Below are 20,015 nucleotides of genomic sequence, written 5' to 3' on the forward strand. Positions count from 1 at the left end.
TGTAAAACACAAACAAGTTGCAATAAAACATGCCTGGATGTGCCCAATCACACACTGATTATGATACACAGTGTGACTCATCTTGTGCACATATTAAACTACAGTTAAAGAGCTGAATTAAAGCCCAGGCCAGTGTGTGCAGAGGTGAAGCTCTTGTCTAGTATATGTGATGTCAACACTTACATAACAGATCTCTAGACGGCAGCTGAATCCAGAGCAAACCAAAGACCAAACTCATCAGATAAACCAAATACACAACTTATGTTGTTCCAATGAACACAGAGAAATATTAAAACTTAAGTCAATGTTTGGTTTACAACAAGACTGACAACACCTCATGGAGTCCTCACCACATGCTGGAGTACTCCAGTCCGTCGCCAGTCTGCACCGCTCCCACCAACAGGCCCTGCTTGGGCTATAAAAATAAAACAAAATAAGGAGTCCATAGACCCCTACATGTTCATGCCCTTTGGCGCTGGACCCAGGAACTGCATCGGGATGAGATTCGTTCAGGTGACCATGAAACTGGCCATCGTGGAGATCTTGCAGAGGTTTGACGTCTGTGTGTGTGAAGAGACACAGGTGAACAGACAGATTCTACACATCATTTATGCTCTTGTTAGAAGATGTGTCTACATTAAAAATGACTCTCTCACTCTCTCTCTCTTAGGTTCCTGTGGAGCTCGGCATCAGTGGTTTCCTTGCTCCCAAAGACCCCATCAAACTGAAACTCATCCCAAGAATTCTCTCAAATGAGATTTGTAACAACAACAAGTCATGAACATTCCAGAACAGTCCTAAAATACACACTTCTCTTTCTGAGGAGAACATTATATTTGTCTTTTAAAATAAAAGTAGTTGCTAGTCTTTGGTGAAGAGGAAGGTTTGACTCTCAAGTCTTTTGGCACTCAAGGTTAATTGACTTTAGTGATTGTTGGATTGACTCAACAATCGTCCCTTGGGTTTACTTTGTGACCATGAGACCAAATTATTGTAGCCTGTAGAAATAACCAGTTATGAAATGATGCTGATGAATGAGAGAATAAAAATGAGACTGAGATTTAATAAATTAGATTAAATTCTGATGAATTTGACTCAAAATGTACTGATTGATAAACATTGTAGTGAGTTGGGGCATTATAACAGAAATTTGCCTCTCACTATTCCAGTTTTTCACTTGTACTATTTGAAGAATGCCAGTATACTGTATGTGACATCACATGACATTTTCTTTATAACCCTCATCAGATGTTTGCTTTCATTGCTGTAGCATGCAGGGAGAATATAGGATCATCTCGCCAACCGGATGCAAGTAAGAACAGCTCAAGCGACTGTAGGTTTCAAAAGCACAAGAGATATACGCGCATACCTGAAAGAGGAAAATTCTGAGGAAGTGCTGCTTGGTCCCCACCTTATACAAATGGTGTGTTAACATGGGCGGAGCACCAAGCGACACCAGCCAATCAAGCTGGCGTGATGGTATAGGGTTTCCAGGTACAGCCTCCTAGAGGAGCCTTCCCCATAGCATCAGCTACTAATGCAGTGTTGAGTTACACTCTTGAAAGGAAACTTTTCTTTAAACAGAAGAAAATAGTTATTACAGTTAAAGATTTAAGCAATGTCTTATATGCCCAATTACATTTATCATTTTGAATTATGAACAAAGCAAAATAATATTTATGTTCCGTAATTTCTATGGTTATGTATACTGTGGCACATATGCAGAACAGTGATGAATACATTTAGACAGTAAGAGTCATATACAAGGGTAAATTGCACATTATCTGTGCATGTGGAAAGGCATTTTAGGGCTTGTTCGCTGTAGTCCTAAATAAAAACCCACCAGACCGGACAGACACGACTCTGTGAGCTCACACTGCTGAAATCAAGCATAAATAACAAAGAGTAGATTTGTCCTGAGAGAAAGAAGTATTTTTTTGGTTTGTTTACAAGACAGTAGTTAAAACATAAAGAATATGATTAGCATGAGATTATAAGGAAGTGTATGTGATGTGTGTGTGTAGGTGTGTTTAAAACAGTGGGTAGCGTGTACAGAGGTTACAGCCGCGCTTTGTGTTTGTGTGTTCTCTTCATCTATCCTGCTGGTTAATGTGTAATCTGACAGCACAATAAAGGTCCTGTTACTCGCTGCATTAGTAGTTTCTCACCCGTCTAACGTACAGACGACACATCGAGGGCTCTGAGGGTTTTGATTGCAGACACTATGACTTACGGTCTGTTTTTCTCCGCTGAAACATGGGCTCTTCTCCTGCTGTGTGTGGCACTGCTCTTTATGTAAGTCACTCTGTACACACCGAGTGATTATAGTTAGTGAATAATCATAATAATAATGCCTTATTAAGGTATGATTTGTACATGTCATAATGTCGGTTTGAGAACAGCTCTGTAAATGTACCTGTTACCGTCTGTAGGTATGGGTACTGGCCTCATAGTTTCTTCAAAAAGTTGGGGATTCCAGGTCCAAAACCCGTTCCATTCTTTGGGACCATGCTGGAATATAGAAAGGTGAGGTTTGTATATATTATAAAAACATATACAGCATTGAACTGATATTTTATTGAACTGATCTTTGTCATTATTTCAACATCAGTTAACTTTCAGACCATCTGAGACTTCAAAACATGCATATGTTTGTTTTAGCTGATCTTTTTATGTAAATGCATCGTTTCATATCAGTCTAACAAACAAGTTCATTGTTATGTCTGTCTCTCTGAATGTGTCTAAACATGAGCACATCTGTCTCTGTGCTTTCAGGGTTTTCAAAATTTCGATGCTGAGTGTTTCAAGAAGTATGGGAGAATTTGGGGGTGAGATTTACAGATGACATTTCAGAATGAATAACAGATCAATCGCAGTGTTTACAGTTTTTGAGAAAAGTAATCTTATTGCTTGCTTATAGTTGTCTCTGCATATTAAACTGGGATATGATAAAGTATTTTAACACTGAAGTTACTTCAAATGATTTGTCAGTGTAAGTTTAAAATAAATGAACAGTTGTGAAGCTCAGATGTTAAATATCGTTGTCTTAATGACATCAGTGGAGAACTTTATGAGACATCTACGAGGTTCATGAATAATCATTCTTGATTTTCTGCAGAAATGATTCAGAAACATTAAAATCAGAATTGTGTTTATGAAATCTTTTCCTTTTCTTACAGCATTTATGACGCACGGCAGCCAGTTCTCTGCATTATGGACCCATTAATCTTTAAGACCATCCTAGTAAAAGAATGTTACTCTTTCTTCACCAACAGAAGGGTAAAATCATCATCATCATCATCATCATCATCATCATTCTAAATTACTGATGAAATGTGTTATAAACACTTTGAAAAGTGTTATTGCAATATTTTTTAAATATTTATAATTATTTTGGACAAATGAAAGAACTGTATTTTGATTCTATCGTCACATGTTTGAATCTATCTTGTCAGAATTTCCGTCTGAACGGGCCGTTGTATGATGCTGTGTCGATCGTTGAGGACGATGACTGGAGGAGAATCCGCAGTGTTCTCTCTCCCTCCTTCACCAGCGGAAGGTTAAAGGAGGTGTGTGAGTCTAAGAACATTCATACAAACCCTTTGTCCTTAGAGTACTATCTTCAGTGTTTCAAAAGGACTGATAATGATGATGATGTGCTGTGGTTTCTTTCTCCAGATGTTTGGCATCATGAAGAAACACTCGAAGAGTTTAGTTCATAATCTGGGGAAAACAGTGAAGGGAGGAGAGGCAGTCAATATTAAAGAGTGAGTCATAGAGCTTTCACACACTTTCAGAGATCGTAACCAGTTCACTGAAGCATCTTATATAATATCAAATTTACTGTGATCCTTTTCTGTTATCTAAAGAGAAAACAGTTGCTTTATATACTGTAGCTCACAGAGGAAAGGTGTTCATATACAAAACATATAATCCTTCATAAGATATTTACAGATAATTTTCATAGAAACATAAGGTTCTTTAGAGTGTACAGTGTGGATGTGGTCTGTATGTGTTCAGGTTCTTTAGAGTGTACAGTGTGGATGTGTTCTATATGTGTTCAGGTTCTTTGGAGTGTACAGTGTGGATGTGTTCTATATGTGTTCAGGTTCTTTGGAGTGTACAGTGTGGATGTGTTCTATATGTGTTCAGGTTCTTTGGAGTGTACAGTGTGGATGTGTTCTGTATGTGTTCAGGTTCTTTGGAGTGTACAGTGTGGATGTGTTCTATATGTGTTCAGGTTCTTTGGAGTGTACAGTGTGGATGTGTTCTATATGTGTTCAGGTTCTTTGGAGTGTACAGTGTGGATGTGTTCTATATGTGTTCAGGTTCTTTAGAGTGTACAGTGTGGATGTGTTCTGTATGTGTTCAGGTTCTTTAGAGTGTACAGTGTGGATGTGTTCTGTATGTGTTCAGGTTCTTTAGAGTGTACAGTGTGGATGTGTTCTGTATGTGTTCAGGTTCTTTGGAGTGTACAGTGTGGATGTGTTCTGTATGTGTTCAGGTTCTTTAGAGTGTACAGTGTGGATGTGTTCTGTATGTGTTCAGGTTCTTTAGAGTGTACAGTGTGGATGTGTTCTGTATGTGTTCAGGTTCTTTAGAGTGTACAGTGTGGATGTGTTCTGTATGTGTTCAGGTTCTTTAGAGTGTACAGTGTGGATGTGTTCTGTATGTGTTCAGGTTCTTTAGAGTGTGCAGTGTGGATGTGTTCTGTATGTGTTCAGGTTCTTTAGAGTGTACAGTGTGGATGTGTTCTGTATGTGTTCATGTTCTTTGGAGTGTACAGTGTGGATGTGTTCTGTATGTGTTCAGGTTCTTTAGAGTGTACAGTGTGGATGTGTTCTATATGTGTTCAGGTTCTTTAGAGTGTACAGTGTGGATGTGTTCTATATGTGTTCAGGTTCTTTGGAGTGTGCAGTGTGGATGTGTTCTGTATGTGTTCAGGTTCTTTAGAGTGTACAGTGTGGATGTGTTCTATATGTGTTCAGGTTCTTTGGAGTGTACAGTGTGGATGTGTTCTGTATGTGTTCAGGTTCTTTAGAGTGTACAGTGTGGATGTGTTCTATATGTGTTCAGGTTCTTTGGAGTGTGCAGTGTGGATGTGTTCTGTATGAGTTCAGGTTCTTTGGAGTGTACAGTGTGGATGTGTTCTATATGTGTTCAGGTTCTTTGGAGTGTACAGTGTGGATGTGTTCTATATGTGTTCAGGTTCTTTAGAGTGTACAGTGTGGATGTGTTCTATATGTGTTCAGGTTCTTTAGAGTGTACAGTGTGGATGTGTTCTATATGTGTTCAGGTTCTTTAGAGTGTACAGTGTGGATGTGTTCTATATGTGTTCAGGTTCTTTGGAGTGTGCAGTGTGGATGTGTTCTGTATGTGTTCAGGTTCTTTAGAGTGTACAGTGTGGATGTGTTATATATGTGTTCAGGTTCTTTGGAGTGTACAGTGTGGATGTGTTCTGTATGTGTTCAGGTTCTTTGGAGTGTACAGTGTGGATGTGTTCTGTATGTGTTCAGGTTCTTTGGAGTGTGCAGTGTGGATGTGTTCTGTATGTGTTCAGGTTCTTTGGAGTGTGCAGTGTGGATGTGTTCTGTATGTGTTCAGGTTCTTTAGAGTGTACAGTGTGGATGTGTTCTATATGTGTTCAGGTTCTTTAGAGTGTACAGTGTGGATGTGTTCTATATGTGTTCAGGTTCTTTGGAGTGTGCAGTGTGGATGTGTTCTATATGTGTTCAGGTTCTTTAGAGTGTACAGTGTGGATGTGTTCTATATGTGTTCAGGTTCTTTGGAGTGTGCAGTGTGGATGTGTTCTGTATGTGTTCAGGTTCTTTGGAGTGTACAGTGTGGATGTGTTCTATATGTGTTCAGGTTCTTTGGAGTGTACAGTGTGGATGTGTTCTGTATGTGTTCAGGTTCTTTAGAGTGTACAGTGTGGATGTGTTCTATATGTGTTCAGGTTCTTTGGAGTGTGCAGTGTGGATGTGTTCTGTATGAGTTCAGGTTCTTTGGAGTGTACAGTGTGGATGTGTTCTATATGTGTTCAGGTTCTTTAGAGTGTACAGTGTGGATGTGTTCTATATGTGTTCAGGTTCTTTGGAGTGTGCAGTGTGGATGTGTTCTGTATGTGTTCAGGTTCTTTAGAGTGTACAGTGTGGATGTGTTCTGTATGTGTTCAGGTTCTTTGGAGTGTACAGTGTGGATGTGTTCTGTATGTGTTCAGGTTCTTTAGAGTGTACAGTGTGGATGTGTTCTATATGTGTTCAGGTTCTTTGGAGTGTACAGTGTGGATGTGTTCTGTATGTGTTCAGGTTCTTTAGAGTGTACAGTGTGGATGTGTTCTATATGTGTTCAGTTTCTTTGGAGTGTGCAGTGTGTCTATTGTCCTGTTCATTGTCAGTAATTTGTTGTACTGTCCTGTACTTTTTGCACATGTTTGCACGTGCACTTTATATAGGTATATATAGGTAGTTTATATAGGTATTTTATTTCGTTGTGTTGTCTCATGTGGTCCTATGTTGGTCCTTTGTTGTTTTTATGTAGCACCATGGTCCTGGAGGAACGTTGTCTCGTTTTGCTGTGTACTGTACTAAGTGTATATGGTTGAAACGACAATAAAAACCACTTGACTTGACTTGTGGATGTGTTCTGTATGTGTTCAGGTTCTTTGGAGTGTACAGTGTGGATGTGTTCTATATGTGTTCAGGTTCTTTAGAGTGTACAGTGTGGATGTGTTCTATATGTGTTCAGGTTCTTTGGAGTGTGCAGTGTGGATGTGTTCTGTATGTGTTCAGGTTCATTAGAGTGTACAGTGTGGATGTGTTCTATATGTGTTCAGGTTCTTTGGAGTGTACAGTGTGGATGTGTTCTGTATGTGTTCAGGTTCTTTAGAGTGTACAGTGTGGATGTGTTCTGTATGTGTTCAGGTTCTTTGGAGTGTACAGTGTGGATGTGTTCTGTATGTGTTCAGGTTCTTTGGAGTGTACAGTGTGGATGTGTTCTATATGTGTTCAGGTTCTTTGGAGTGTGCAGTGTGGATGTGTTCTGTATGTGTTCAGGTTCTTTGGAGTGTGCAGTGTGGATGTGTTCTGTATGTGTTCAGGTTCTTTAGAGTGTGCAGTGTGGATGTGTTCTGTATGTGTTCAGGTTCTTTAGAGTGTGCAGTGTGGATGTGTTCTGTATGTGTTCAGGTTCTTTAGAGTGTGCAGTGTGGATGTGTTCTGTATGTGTTCAGGTTCTTTAGAGTGTACAGTGTGGATGTGTTCTATATGTGTTCAGGTTCTTTAGAGTGTGCAGTGTGGATGTGTTCTATATGTGTTCAGGTTCTTTAGAGTGTACAGTGTGGATGTGTTCTGTATGTGTTCAGGTTCTTTAGAGTGTGCAGTGTGGATGTGTTCTATATGTGTTCAGGTTCTTTGGAGTGTGCAGTGTGGATGTGTTCTGTATGTGTTCAGGTTCTTTAGAGTGTGCAGTGTGGATGTGTTCTGTATGTGTTCAGGTTCTTTAGAGTGTACAGTGTGGATGTGTTCTGTATGTGTTCAGGTTCTTTAGAGTGTACAGTGTGGATGTGTTCTGTATGTGTTCAGGTTCTTTAGAGTGTACAGTGTGGATGTGTTCTATATGTGTTCAGGTTCTTTAGAGTGTACAGTGTGGATGTGTTCTGTATGTGTTCAGGTTCTTTAGAGTGTACAGTGTGGATGTGTTCTGTATGTGTTCAGGTTCTTTAGAGTGTACAGTGTGGATGTGTTCTATATGTGTTCAGGTTCTTTAGAGTGTGCAGTGTGGATGTGTTCTGTATGTGTTCAGGTTCTTTAGAGTGTACAGTGTGGATGTGTTCTATATGTGTTCAGGTTCTTTGGAGTGTGCAGTGTGGATGTGTTCTGTATGTGTTCAGGTTCTTTAGAGTGTTCAGTGTGGATGTGTTCTATATGTGTTCAGGTTCTTTAGAGTGTACAGTGTGGATGTGTTCTATATGTGTTCAGGTTCTTTAGAGTGTACAGTGTGGATGTGTTCTATATGTGTTCAGGTTCTTTAGAGTGTACAGTGTGGATGTGTTCTGTATGTGTTCAGGTTCTTTAGAGTGTACAGTGTGGATGTGTTCTATATGTGTTCAGGTTCTTTAGAGTGTACAGTGTGGATGTGTTCTGTATGTGTTCAGGTTCTTTAGAGTGTACAGTGTGGATGTGTTCTATATGTGTTCAGGTTCTTTAGAGTGTACAGTGTGGATGTGTTCTATATGTGTTCAGGTTCTTTAGAGTGTACAGTGTGGATGTGTTCTGTATGTGTTCAGGTTCTTTAGAGTGTACAGTGTGGATGTGTTCTATATGTGTTCAGGTTCTTTAGAGTGTACAGTGTGGATGTGTTCTGTATGTGTTCAGGTTCTTTAGAGTGTACAGTGTGGATGTGTTCTATATGTGTTCAGGTTCTTTAGAGTGTACAGTGTGGATGTGTTCTGTATGTGTTCAGGTTCTTTAGAGTGTACAGTGTGGATGTGTTCTGTATGTGTTCAGGTTCTTTGGAGTGTGCAGTGTGGATGTGTTCTGTATGTGTTCAGGTTCTTTGGAGTGTACAGTGTGGATGTGTTCTATATGTGTTCAGGTTCTTTGGAGTGTACAGTGTGGATGTGTTCTGTATGTGTTCAGGTTCTTTAGAGTGTACAGTGTGGATGTGTTCTATATGTGTTCAGGTTCTTTGGAGTGTGCAGTGTGGATGTGTTCTGTATGAGTTCAGGTTCTTTGGAGTGTACAGTGTGGATGTGTTCTATATGTGTTCAGGTTCTTTAGAGTGTACAGTGTGGATGTGTTCTATATGTGTTCAGGTTCTTTGGAGTGTGCAGTGTGGATGTGTTCTGTATGTGTTCAGGTTCTTTAGAGTGTACAGTGTGGATGTGTTCTGTATGTGTTCAGGTTCTTTGGAGTGTACAGTGTGGATGTGTTCTGTATGTGTTCAGGTTCTTTAGAGTGTACAGTGTGGATGTGTTCTATATGTGTTCAGGTTCTTTGGAGTGTACAGTGTGGATGTGTTCTGTATGTGTTCAGGTTCTTTAGAGTGTACAGTGTGGATGTGTTCTATATGTGTTCAGTTTCTTTGGAGTGTGCAGTGTGTCTATTGTCCTGTTCATTGTCAGTAATTTGTTGTACTGTCCTGTACTTTTTGCACATGTTTGCACGTGCACTTTATATAGGTATATATAGGTAGTTTATATAGGTATTTTATTTCGTTGTGTTGTCTCATGTGGTCCTATGTTGGTCCTTTGTTGTTTTTATGTAGCACCATGGTCCTGGAGGAACGTTGTCTCGTTTTGCTGTGTACTGTACTAAGTGTATATGGTTGAAACGACAATAAAAACCACTTGACTTGACTTGTGGATGTGTTCTGTATGTGTTCAGGTTCTTTGGAGTGTACAGTGTGGATGTGTTCTATATGTGTTCAGGTTCTTTAGAGTGTACAGTGTGGATGTGTTCTATATGTGTTCAGGTTCTTTGGAGTGTGCAGTGTGGATGTGTTCTGTATGTGTTCAGGTTCATTAGAGTGTACAGTGTGGATGTGTTCTATATGTGTTCAGGTTCTTTGGAGTGTACAGTGTGGATGTGTTCTGTATGTGTTCAGGTTCTTTAGAGTGTACAGTGTGGATGTGTTCTGTATGTGTTCAGGTTCTTTGGAGTGTACAGTGTGGATGTGTTCTGTATGTGTTCAGGTTCTTTGGAGTGTACAGTGTGGATGTGTTCTATATGTGTTCAGGTTCTTTGGAGTGTGCAGTGTGGATGTGTTCTGTATGTGTTCAGGTTCTTTGGAGTGTGCAGTGTGGATGTGTTCTGTATGTGTTCAGGTTCTTTAGAGTGTGCAGTGTGGATGTGTTCTGTATGTGTTCAGGTTCTTTAGAGTGTGCAGTGTGGATGTGTTCTGTATGTGTTCAGGTTCTTTAGAGTGTGCAGTGTGGATGTGTTCTGTATGTGTTCAGGTTCTTTAGAGTGTACAGTGTGGATGTGTTCTATATGTGTTCAGGTTCTTTAGAGTGTGCAGTGTGGATGTGTTCTATATGTGTTCAGGTTCTTTGGAGTGTGCAGTGTGGATGTGTTCTGTGTGTGTTCAGGTTCTTTAGAGTGTGCAGTGTGGATGTGTTCTGTATGTGTTCAGGTTCTTTAGAGTGTACAGTGTGGATGTGTTCTGTATGTGTTCAGGTTCTTTAGAGTGTACAGTGTGGATGTGTTCTGTATGTGTTCAGGTTCTTTAGAGTGTACAGTGTGGATGTGTTCTATATGTGTTCAGGTTCTTTAGAGTGTACAGTGTGGATGTGTTCTGTATGTGTTCAGGTTCTTTAGAGTGTACAGTGTGGATGTGTTCTATATGTGTTCAGGTTCTTTAGAGTGTGCAGTGTGGATGTGTTCTGTATGTGTTCAGGTTCTTTAGAGTGTACAGTGTGGATGTGTTCTATATGTGTTCAGGTTCTTTGGAGTGTGCAGTGTGGATGTGTTCTGTATGTGTTCAGGTTCTTTAGAGTGTTCAGTGTGGATGTGTTCTATATGTGTTCAGGTTCTTTAGAGTGTACAGTGTGGATGTGTTCTATATGTGTTCAGGTTCTTTAGAGTGTACAGTGTGGATGTGTTCTGTATGTGTTCAGGTTCTTTAGAGTGTACAGTGTGGATGTGTTCTATATGTGTTCAGGTTCTTTAGAGTGTACAGTGTGGATGTGTTCTGTATGTGTTCAGGTTCTTTAGAGTGTACAGTGTGGATGTGTTCTGTATGTGTTCAGGTTCTTTGGAGTGTTCAGTGTGGATGTGTTCTGTATGTGTTCAGGTTCTTTGGAGTGTACAGTGTGGATGTGTTCTGTATGTGTTCAGGTTCTTTGGAGTGTACAGTGTGGATGTGTTCTGTATGTGTTCATGTTCTTTAGAGTGTACAGTGTGGATGTGTTCTGTATGTGTTCAGGTTCTTTGGAGTGTACAGTGTGGATGTGTTCTGTATGTGTTCAGGTTCTTTGGAGTGTACACTCTGAAGAACCTGAACATATGTTCAGATCCATCTAGATGTACAGTCTGAATGTATTCTGTACATGTTCAGGTTCTATAGAGTGTACATGTGACATGTAGCTAACCTGTATGTATACAAGTTCATCCTACAGTGTACAGTGTGGATGTGTTATATATGTGTTCATGTTCTTTGGAGTGTACAGTGTGGATGTGTTCTGTATGTGTTCAGGTTCTTTGGAGTGTACAGTGTGGATGTGGTCTGTATGTGTTCAGGTTCTTTGGAGTGTACAGTGTGGATGTGTTCTGTATGTGTTCAGGTTCTTTGGAGCATACAGTATGGATGTGGTGGCCAGCACAGCGTTCAGTGTGGACATCGACTCTCTCAACAACCCCAAAGATCAATTTGTGACGAACATTAAAAAAATGCTCAAGTTTGACTTCTTGAACCCTCTGTTCCTGTTAGCAGGTAAAGTGTCATCACACATCTGCAACACACAACACTGAATAATACAGTCAGTTAATTACAAACTGGACTCCACCTCAATAATACTGCAAACTGTTTTTCAAATAGTTAATGTAGGAAACTCTAACATCCTGTTTTCTTAGGTTGTAGAAAATTATTTAAAATCTTTTTCAATTTATTTGTCAGCTTTATTTCCTTTTACGGCCCCCATCCTCGACAAAATGGATTTTTCCTTTTTTCCAAAATCTGTGACGGATTTCTTCTACACTGCCTTACAAAAGATTAAGTCTGACAGAGTGACTAAGGACCAAAAGGTACTGTGAAACAGTTACTGCATTCAGACATTGTACAGTATATAGACACGAATAACTCTATAGTATTATTTAGAGTTATAAATGCATGTTTCTCACTTCCTGTAGAGGAGAGTTGACTTCCTGCAGTTGATGGTTGATTCTCAGAAAGCTGGAAAAGCTGAACATGGAAACAGTGAGGAACACACAGATAAAGGTACACTGTAGCATTTCAGCCCTGAAATGTTCTATTGATTGAGACATATTAGAAAAATACACCTCAGACTCTGTGTTCTGTCCAGGTTTGAGCGATCATGAGATCTTATCGCAGTCTATGATCTTCATCTTTGCTGGTTATGAGACGAGCAGTAGTACTCTAGCGTTCTTCTTCTACAATCTTGCAACAAACCCAGAGGCCAAGAAGAAAGTGCAGGAGGAGATCGATGAAACCTTCCCTAATCAGGTAGAACAGACAGAAATATAAAGAGAAATGAAGAAAAATGTGTTCCTGGGCTGTTTTTATCATGTCTTCAGTGTTGAAGTAATGGCTGAAGTTCTAATGGCAGTCCGTATGTGCTGAAGGCTCCAGTGGACTATGAAAAGATGATGAACATGGATTATCTGGATGCTGCACTGAATGAGTCCCTGAGGCTCTTCCCTGTTGGTGCTCGACTTGAACGCGTCTGCAAGAAGACTGTGGAAATCAACGGCCTCCTCATCCCTAAAGACACAGTCGTCATGATACCAATCTATGCCCTTCACAGAGACCCGGAATACTGGATAGATCCAGAGAGCTTCAAACCAGAGAGGTCAGAATTGACTTTCCTATTTCATCTCACTAGTTCTTAACTGGGCAACTTGGTATAAGTTTTCCAAGCAATAATGTCCCTCTTTTGCCTTATCAGGTTTACTAAAGAACATAAGGAGTCCATAGACCCCTACATGTTCATGCCCTTTGGCGCTGGACCCAGGAACTGCATCGGGATGAGATTCGCTCAGGTGACCATGAAACTGGCCATCGTGGAGATCTTGCAGAGGTTTGACGTCTGTGTGTGTGAAGAGACACAGGTGAACAGACAGATTCTACACATCATTTATGCTCTTGTTAGAAGATGTGTCTACATTAAAAATGACTCTCTCACTCTCTCTCTCTTAGGTTCCTGTGGAGCTCGGCATCAGTGGTTTCCTTGCTCCCAAAGACCCCATCAAACTGAAACTCATCCCAAGAATTCTCTCAAATGAGATTTGTAACAACAAGTCATGAACATTCCAGAACAGTCCTTCAAACATATAGTTATTATTATAGTTAATATCCCTTAAACACGGAGATGTTGAGAACAGTAAAGCCGATACTGTGAGACATTCATATTCATATTTAGGGCCGTGAGACCAGCTGATTATAACGTGAAGAAATGAGATTAACCTTCATGAAAGTTGAGAATAAATATGATTTAGATCCAGCACAGTTAGAACAGCTATAAGCACATTTACATTTCCGGATGAGATTTTCTGGTGGACGACACTTCATGAAGGATCAAAATAAAATCATGTTAATGATGAGAATTTGTGTCCTTCATATTTTCATTCTGCAATAGCAGTTTTCCAAGATCAATGAAGCTGTCAAGGTCGTATATAGTGAATTGAATCACTCCGCTGTATTTCCACAATTAAACACAGCCACTAGTACCTTATTGATTAATTACAATAATCACAGTAATGTGAAACTGGCAATTCATTTGACAATGAACATAAAAAGCTGTGGTGTGATGAAAAATGTCTTTATTTTGTGCAACAAGCAGTCAAGGTTAAAACTGAATAAACACAAAAACAAACAGGATTCATTAACGTCTTCATACGTGTGTTCAAAGTCATAGACAGAGTTGAACCCACTTATTCCAGTTGAGCTCGTGAGGAAAGAGTCGCGCCAGTCTGAGCGTACAGTCCACTGTGGGCTCATAGAACGCCGTCACCGCATCCCTCACACTGACCTCCGACTGACCTTTGACCTGTGGCGCTCTGGGTTTGGAGAACAGTGACGTCTTGTGCTGGTGCACAATGTAGCGCTTCTTCACACAGCCCAACTCAATCAACACCTGAAAACACAAAATGAAGTCAAAATCTAGTTTCAAATAGTCCAGATTTGTGTTCTGCATCATTCTTACCTGAAGGACGGACAAACTGATGAATCAAAGGATTTGAAACTTAACATCTCTGCGTTTTTGCTGCTGAAGTTTAAATAATAAACGCTATTTAAAAGGTCTTTGACAAATAAGGTTGTCTGAGGTGATAAAAATGATATTTTAAACAGTTAAACACACGTGTCAAGTGTGTACCCTGCTAGTAACTTTATGTTCTTAAAACATTTTCCAAACGTTACACTGTAGTTGTGGTAACATGAAAATGTTTTCTTTATGTTAGTAGAACATTATTTAAGGTTAATAATGTTATAAGGATGTTCCATTAATGTTTTATATACAATAATTTTTCCAAACCTTTAAATGGTCAATGTTGTTGGAACGTTCTCTGTTAGGAGGTTAGAAATGTCATCTTTGTGTACAAACACAGCATTTGTAGCATTTTATTAAAAATGTTTTATAACTTTAAAAGAGTCACATGGTGTAGTCATCAAGTGTACACAACATGAACATTCATTCAAAAAGGTTTTGTTGAGTCAAGAATATCATGAAGTTTTCTCAGGGTAACACCTACATGATGGTTTCACCAAACTACTTTGATCTGGTGGACAAACGTTTCTTTTTTCAAGAATTTCAGCATTTAATGAGACTTAGATTGTTTTACTGTCTCCGGACGGTTGCACCACATGACATGTTTTACTTTAAGCCCCAGAAAATCTCTCAAAATGACTTTGAACTCAGAAACGTGTTTATCACAGCAGAGGTGTATAAAAAAGAAATAATACATCTTTGACCCTAAAACATCTCCGAACACTCACTCACATGAAACACTCTTCTTTAGTAAACTTAATGTCCACATGAAAAGTGCATTGCAATATTTGGGTTGGACAGGTGTGTTACCTGCAGCAGGTCGAGCACCACAACGGGTTGAAGCACCTCATTGTAATGCTGCAGCAGAACAGCCTCACAGATGGCTGGACTCGTCATGATGTGCAGCAGAAGAGACTCCAGCATGCCTTTACACACCGGACCATTCAACGAGCCGTCGACCACACGCCACGGACGACTCACAAACCTCACCGTCTCACTGCTGACACACACAGAGTTCAGCGCTAACGTCAGCGGCTAATTAATGCTCAATAAACCTCATCACGCTGAAGATGAACGGCTCATTACACGTCTACTCACCAAATCAATTCATGAAATATTGATTTCAGTGGGAATATTGAAAAAGAAGTGTCAATGATAAACGTGATACGAGAGACTAGCACAGCTATGGAGGAGATCTCTTGACACGGTAGTTACAGTGCTTCTCAACTGGGTTTGCTTCAGCACAGATGTGAACACAAGTGACGAGCAACACAAAACCACAATCTTTACTTTGACCTTGTTGATGGTTTTTATTAGACAAGTTCATAGATCATTCTTTCCACACATAAGATAGAAACTGGTCTATAATTATTACCTTTGGTAAAAAGAGTTCATGCACACATCATGTCCGTGTTGATATCGGGCTAATCTGACAAGCTTTTACCAATGACAGATGAATTTGTGTCAAAATAATGTAGAGTTCAATTGGAAGCCTCAAATACAACAGATATGGGAAGCATTTCTCCTCGATTTAAAAGTTCATGCATCTATTAATCTTGCCGTCCTAACTATGCACAGTTATATGATTAGTTGCATTTTATTATTCCCCTGTAGCTGACATTTGCAGGTATCAAATTTACATATCGATATAATTGCCAAAGCTTTTATCACAGTATAAAGTATTATCACGCTATTATGTTATATGTGTTAAATCTTAACTTGTGGATTGAAATAAAACGAATTGGCTAATCAGTTATCCTGATTTTTTCCACTATATTTTGAAGCGTTTATGAAAAAATAACCATGCGCATTAATTATCGAGGTATAATGTACAGGTATTACAACTACCGGAACATGTTTAGCCTGTAGCATTGTTTTTTCAGAACAGACCTGAGACACACCAGTTGAGAAGCTCTGCTGTAGTTCTCATTATTCAGATATTTCTGACTGCTGAATCATATTTCATATTCCACAGAGAAAAATAAAGGTCACACTCACTCTTTCTCCTGGTCAATAGCTCCGTCTCCATCTGAAACAACAGTTCAACATCAACACACACATTAACAAACCAAATACATAAGCCTTCAGTGTCCAAATGCACACACACCTTTGCTTTGTGAAGGGGCGGGTTCATTACAAAGCCGCACCCCTTTGTCTTCTAATGTATGCTGCTCTGAGCCATTGGCATCTTTAGGAACCGCCTCCTCTATATCAACCGTCTGCTCAGCATCAGTCTCCCTGGAAACAGTCGGACTCATAGCTGCGTCCGTAGTTATGGTCTGATTGACATCTGAGTCTGTGTAAACTGTATCCATGGCAATAGTCTGACTGACCGCTGTGCCCATGGAAGTTGAATCCATGGTGACAGTCTGATTGACATCCGTGTCCTTGGAGACTGTATCAGTGGCAACTGTTTCCTTGAAATCAGATTCCATGGCCCGCCTCTTTTTTGGTGGGGGTGTGGTGTGGGTGGGGTTGTGGGCGGGGCCTCTTTTGAGGAGCACCTGTTGTGTCTGCTCACATTCATCCACGCTCTGTAGCAGCCAATGAGACGCAACATTCAAACATACCAGTCTCTGAGACTGAGCACCTACCTCCACGATCTGCTCTCCATCAACTAAATCCTACACACACACACACACACACACACACACACACACATCACATGAGTTCCCACCACAGTATCATTTCCAGCACATCTCAAATTCTGGATTGTGTTTAATAGAATTCTGTGCTGAAAATTATGCTGATGGAAATGACATTTCCATCAAAGATGAAGACTCCTATGTCTTGCTAAGTCTAATTTCATAAAATAGACACAATTAAATCTTATTTTCACACTCTTTGCATAAAATTACAGCTTGATAGGAGGTTACAGCCAAAAAAGTGTGATTTCCCTTGAATATTTCATCTCAAGCATGCTCCTCACTGACACTTTTGTCCACTTGGTTATCAAGTAAACTAACTTTTGAACAAACCCTTCACACATGATAGAGCTGTAAGTTGAAGAAAACACCTGGATGCTGTTGTAGAGTGTCTCTGTCTCACCTGTATATATTGTTGTAGTGTTCTGTTGCGGCCATTCTCATGTTGTTCCAGGTGTACAAAGTGCTCACACAGGTCCTGTCTATCAATGCCAAACTCCGCCTCCTGCTCCACGGCATCTCTGATTTCTTGGACCGCCTGGACGTCCTGCGGTCCGTATCCCAACAAGCTCCCACACCTGTCCAAGAATGGCTGCCGATCCACCGCTGCTAAGGTATACACACGTGTAAACGATGCTGGCAGAGACGGAGGGGAGGATGGAGAGAGCGCTGAGACAGCATCAGCTGCAGAAGAGACAGACTGTTTCAGAAGACTAAACTGATCACACATGCAGATTATGTGTGCATGTGTGTGTACTGACCGTCTTGTGTGAAGAGCGTGTGTTTGGGTGTCTGTCTCAGCTGAATGTGGATGGTGCAGGCGTTGATCATGATGTTGTCAGTGCAGTTTGAGCTGTGTGTTTGTGTGTGTGAGCGCAGGGTTCCCAGAGCGTAAAATCCCCTCATGAGCAGGTAATTAGTGTGAGACACCTGATGAGGTTTGACCTCTTGCTTCTTCTTCCTCTCTTCATCATCATTGTCATCTTCCTCCTCCAGTGCTTTGGTCAGACTGAAACACACGAGAAACACCATTGACTGAGGTCTTCAACAGAAGCATATATCATCGATTAACAACCTCAGAGCTCACGGCAGGTCTGTCTTTATTATTTATAACTTCACTGATGGATAAAATTAATCAGATTTTTACCTCTGGAAACGGAATTTTCGGCTCTTTTGTCCATGTCTTTGTGTGTGCGTTTGTACCTCTTGAGCATGTCGTTGTCAATCGTGCTGCTGTCTATGATGACGGTCTGTTGTGGAATATGGACGTCCACAGACAGCAGTCCGAGAGTCATGAGAGACAGACAGCATGCACAGGCGCCTCCCGGAGAGTCGATTGTGAGATGCAACATTCCCTGTGTGTCTGCAGGAGACGCACCTCCATCCTTCATCTCCTTCTGCTTCTCCACCTGTTCAAGGGCCTCCGTCTGCTCCTCCTGTCGTTGGTCTTCATCTCTGTCATTCTCTGAGTCTTTGTGGAAGGAGAAGCTGTCAGGTCTGTCGCTGCCACCGGTCTCATATAAACCAATCATCAGACCAAACACGTCATTACACAAGGTGCTGGGGAAACGGCACGTGAAAACCCTGCAGACAAACAGAGGCATACAGTTCACACAATATCTCATGCAGTGCACATAAATATCATCCGGGTGTTCCATACACACACTGCACAGTGTTCATACAGTAGGGTGTGTTTGTACCTGTAATAGTGCTGTGACAGCTGAAAGGACATGGGCAGGAACGGGAGGGCGTGGCACTTCTTCAGGCCGTAGATAGTGGCAGGGCGGCGACGGTTCACTAAACCCCGCCTCCGACATGTTTGAAATGCCTCAGACAACACCGGATCTCGATACCGTGTATACAGACAGAACGTCTGACAGACACACACACACACACACACAACATACATTAATAATCCTGTATTTTTAACATTACATACTGTAAACACAAATTGTTACCATGGCCTATTTGAATACTTGTTTCTGATTGGCTGGAATTAGTGTGTTAAAACAGTTTAATGCACAGGCAGATTTAAACACCGTTCTATATTAATGATTACAGAGTCCAACCTGGAGATAATTAAAAATCCGCACTTTCCTCTTACGCACACATAAGACATGTGACGCATCAAAGGCAAGACGATTTAAATTGTAATAAGATAGACATCATCTAATATTGCTGCGCTCCTCAGCACACACCCGCTAGAGGGTGTCGCTTGCTCACGCATCGCTGACAGAAGCGCTGAATGCAGACTGTTTTACAAAACAAAGCCTTTTTTGGTTTAGTAATCATGCACAGCCATATTGTGATTTCAGCAAAGGACCTTGTGAAGATGCTGGAGGAAACAGGTGCACGAGTATCTAGATCCACAGCAAAACGAGTCCTATATGGACATCACCTGAAAGGCTGCTCCGCAAGGAAGAAGCCGCTGCTCCAAAACCACCATAAATAAAGCCAGACTACAGTTTGCAAGTGCACATGGGGACAAAGATCTTTCTGGAGAAATGTCCTCTGGTCTGATGAAACACTATTGAACTGTTTGGTCATAATGACCATCGTTATGTTTGGAGGGAAAAGGCTGAAGAACAGCATCCCAACAGTGAAGCATGGGGGTGCAGCATCATGTTGTGGGGGTGCTGCAGGAGGGACTGGTGCACTTCACTAAATAGATGATGACATCATGAGGAAGGAACATTATGTGGATATATTGAAGCAGCATCTCAAGACATCAGACCGACATTCAGCTCGGTCACAAATGGGACTTCCAAATGGACAATGACCCCAAGCACACCTCCAGAGTTGTGGTTAAATGGCTTAAGGACAACAAAGTCAAGATATTGGAGTGGCATCACAAAGTCCTGACCTCAATAGTACATTTGTAGTGCAGAACTGATAAAGCATGTGTGAGCAATGAGGCCTACAAACCTGAATCAGTTACACCAGTTCTGTCCGGAGGAATGGGACAAAATTCCAGCAACTTCCAGGATTCCCAAAATATTTGATCCAAGTTAAACCATTTAAAGGCAATGCTACCAAATACTAACAAAGTGTATGTGAACTTCTGAGCCACTGGGAATGTGATGAAAGAAGCTGAAATAAATCATTCTCTCTACTATTATTAGGAGTGGTGGTGTAGTGGCTAAAGCACATAACTGGTAATCAGAAGGTTGCTGGTTTGATCCCCACAGTCACCACCATTGTGTCCTTGAGTAAGACACTTAACTCCAGGTTGCTCCGGGGGGATTGTCCCTGTAATAAGTGCTCTGTATAATACATTGGTACTCAGAAGGTTGCTGGTTTGATCCCCACAGTCACCACCATTGTGTCCTTGAGTAAGACACTTAACTCCAGGTTGCTCCGGGGGGATTGTCCCTGTAATAAGTGCTCTGTAAGTCACTTTGGATAAAAACATCTGCCAAATGCAT

General features: G+C 40.8%; 3 protein-coding genes across 6 annotated transcripts in view; 2 read left to right on the forward strand and 1 right to left on the reverse strand.

The window, feature by feature from the left end:
- Positions 1 to 126: 126 nt before the first annotated feature.
- Positions 127 to 976, forward strand: LOC127643455 (cytochrome P450 3A40-like). Its single transcript, XM_052126221.1, has 2 exons — positions 127 to 582; positions 671 to 976. Exons 1-2 carry the CDS (start codon positions 457 to 459, stop codon positions 779 to 781), a joined length of 237 nt encoding a protein of 78 aa, XP_051982181.1. The 5' UTR covers positions 127 to 456; the 3' UTR covers positions 782 to 976.
- A 1,053-nt stretch (positions 977 to 2,029) lies between these two features.
- LOC127643716 (cytochrome P450 3A30-like) lies at positions 2,030 to 13,270 on the forward strand. Of its 2 annotated transcripts, none has more exons than XM_052126544.1 (13): positions 2,030 to 2,295; positions 2,433 to 2,526; positions 2,776 to 2,828; positions 3,180 to 3,279; positions 3,456 to 3,569; positions 3,679 to 3,753; positions 11,241 to 11,433; positions 11,617 to 11,744; positions 11,850 to 11,937; positions 12,023 to 12,183; positions 12,303 to 12,529; positions 12,626 to 12,788; positions 12,877 to 13,270. In XM_052126544.1, the coding sequence occupies exons 1-13, from the start codon at positions 2,225 to 2,227 to the stop codon at positions 12,982 to 12,984; spliced, it is 1,575 nt and encodes a 524-aa protein (XP_051982504.1). In that variant the 5' UTR covers positions 2,030 to 2,224; the 3' UTR covers positions 12,985 to 13,270. The 2 variants fall into 2 exon arrangements, with proteins under 2 accessions (XP_051982504.1, XP_051982503.1); XM_052126543.1 differs by having other exon boundaries at positions 2,033 to 2,295; positions 3,679 to 3,767; positions 11,285 to 11,433; positions 12,877 to 13,269.
- A 211-nt stretch (positions 13,271 to 13,481) lies between these two features.
- The window catches only part of LOC127643715 (general transcription factor 3C polypeptide 1-like), a 29,538-nt gene continuing 23,004 nt past the window's right edge, over positions 13,482 to 20,015 (reverse strand). For 2 of the 3 annotated variants that reach the window (XM_052126541.1, XM_052126539.1), the window contains exons 29-36: positions 18,291 to 18,463; positions 17,794 to 18,174; positions 17,352 to 17,599; positions 16,994 to 17,274; positions 16,053 to 16,569; positions 15,944 to 15,974; positions 14,756 to 14,945; positions 13,483 to 13,813 (exon numbers count right to left, since the gene is read on the reverse strand). In XM_052126541.1, coding sequence (XP_051982501.1) covers positions 13,589 to 13,813; positions 14,756 to 14,945; positions 15,944 to 15,974; positions 16,053 to 16,569; positions 16,994 to 17,274; positions 17,352 to 17,599; positions 17,794 to 18,174; positions 18,291 to 18,463 — 2,046 coding nt within the window. In that variant the 3' untranslated portion in view covers positions 13,483 to 13,588. Of the gene's footprint in view, positions 13,814 to 14,755; positions 14,946 to 15,943; positions 15,975 to 16,052; positions 16,570 to 16,993; positions 17,275 to 17,351; positions 17,600 to 17,793; positions 18,175 to 18,290; positions 18,464 to 20,015 lie in introns of all 3 variants that reach the window. The other variant, XM_052126542.1, reaches the window with a different exon arrangement.

The sequence above is a fragment of the Xyrauchen texanus genome, chromosome 5 (genome assembly GCF_025860055.1).
Source record: "Xyrauchen texanus isolate HMW12.3.18 chromosome 5, RBS_HiC_50CHRs, whole genome shotgun sequence".
Taxonomy (NCBI): domain Eukaryota; kingdom Metazoa; phylum Chordata; class Actinopteri; order Cypriniformes; family Catostomidae; genus Xyrauchen; species Xyrauchen texanus.

Bases quoted from the DNA above. Each gene is read 5' to 3' on its own strand.
- LOC127643716 (XM_052126544.1), top strand. From the start codon at position 2,225: ATGACTTACGGTCTGTTTTTCTCCGCTGAAACATGGGCTCTTCTCCTG. The intron at 3,280-3,455 runs GTAAAATCATCA...CTATCTTGTCAG, and splicing joins CTTTCTTCACCAACAGAAGG to AATTTCCGTCTGAACGGGCC. The intron at 12,184-12,302 runs GTAGAACAGACA...TATGTGCTGAAG, and splicing joins ATGAAACCTTCCCTAATCAG to GCTCCAGTGGACTATGAAAA.
- LOC127643455 (XM_052126221.1), top strand. From the start codon at position 457: ATGTTCATGCCCTTTGGCGCTGGACCCAGGAACTGCATCGGGATGAGA. The intron at 583-670 runs GTGAACAGACAG...TCTCTCTCTTAG, and splicing joins GTGTGTGTGAAGAGACACAG to GTTCCTGTGGAGCTCGGCAT.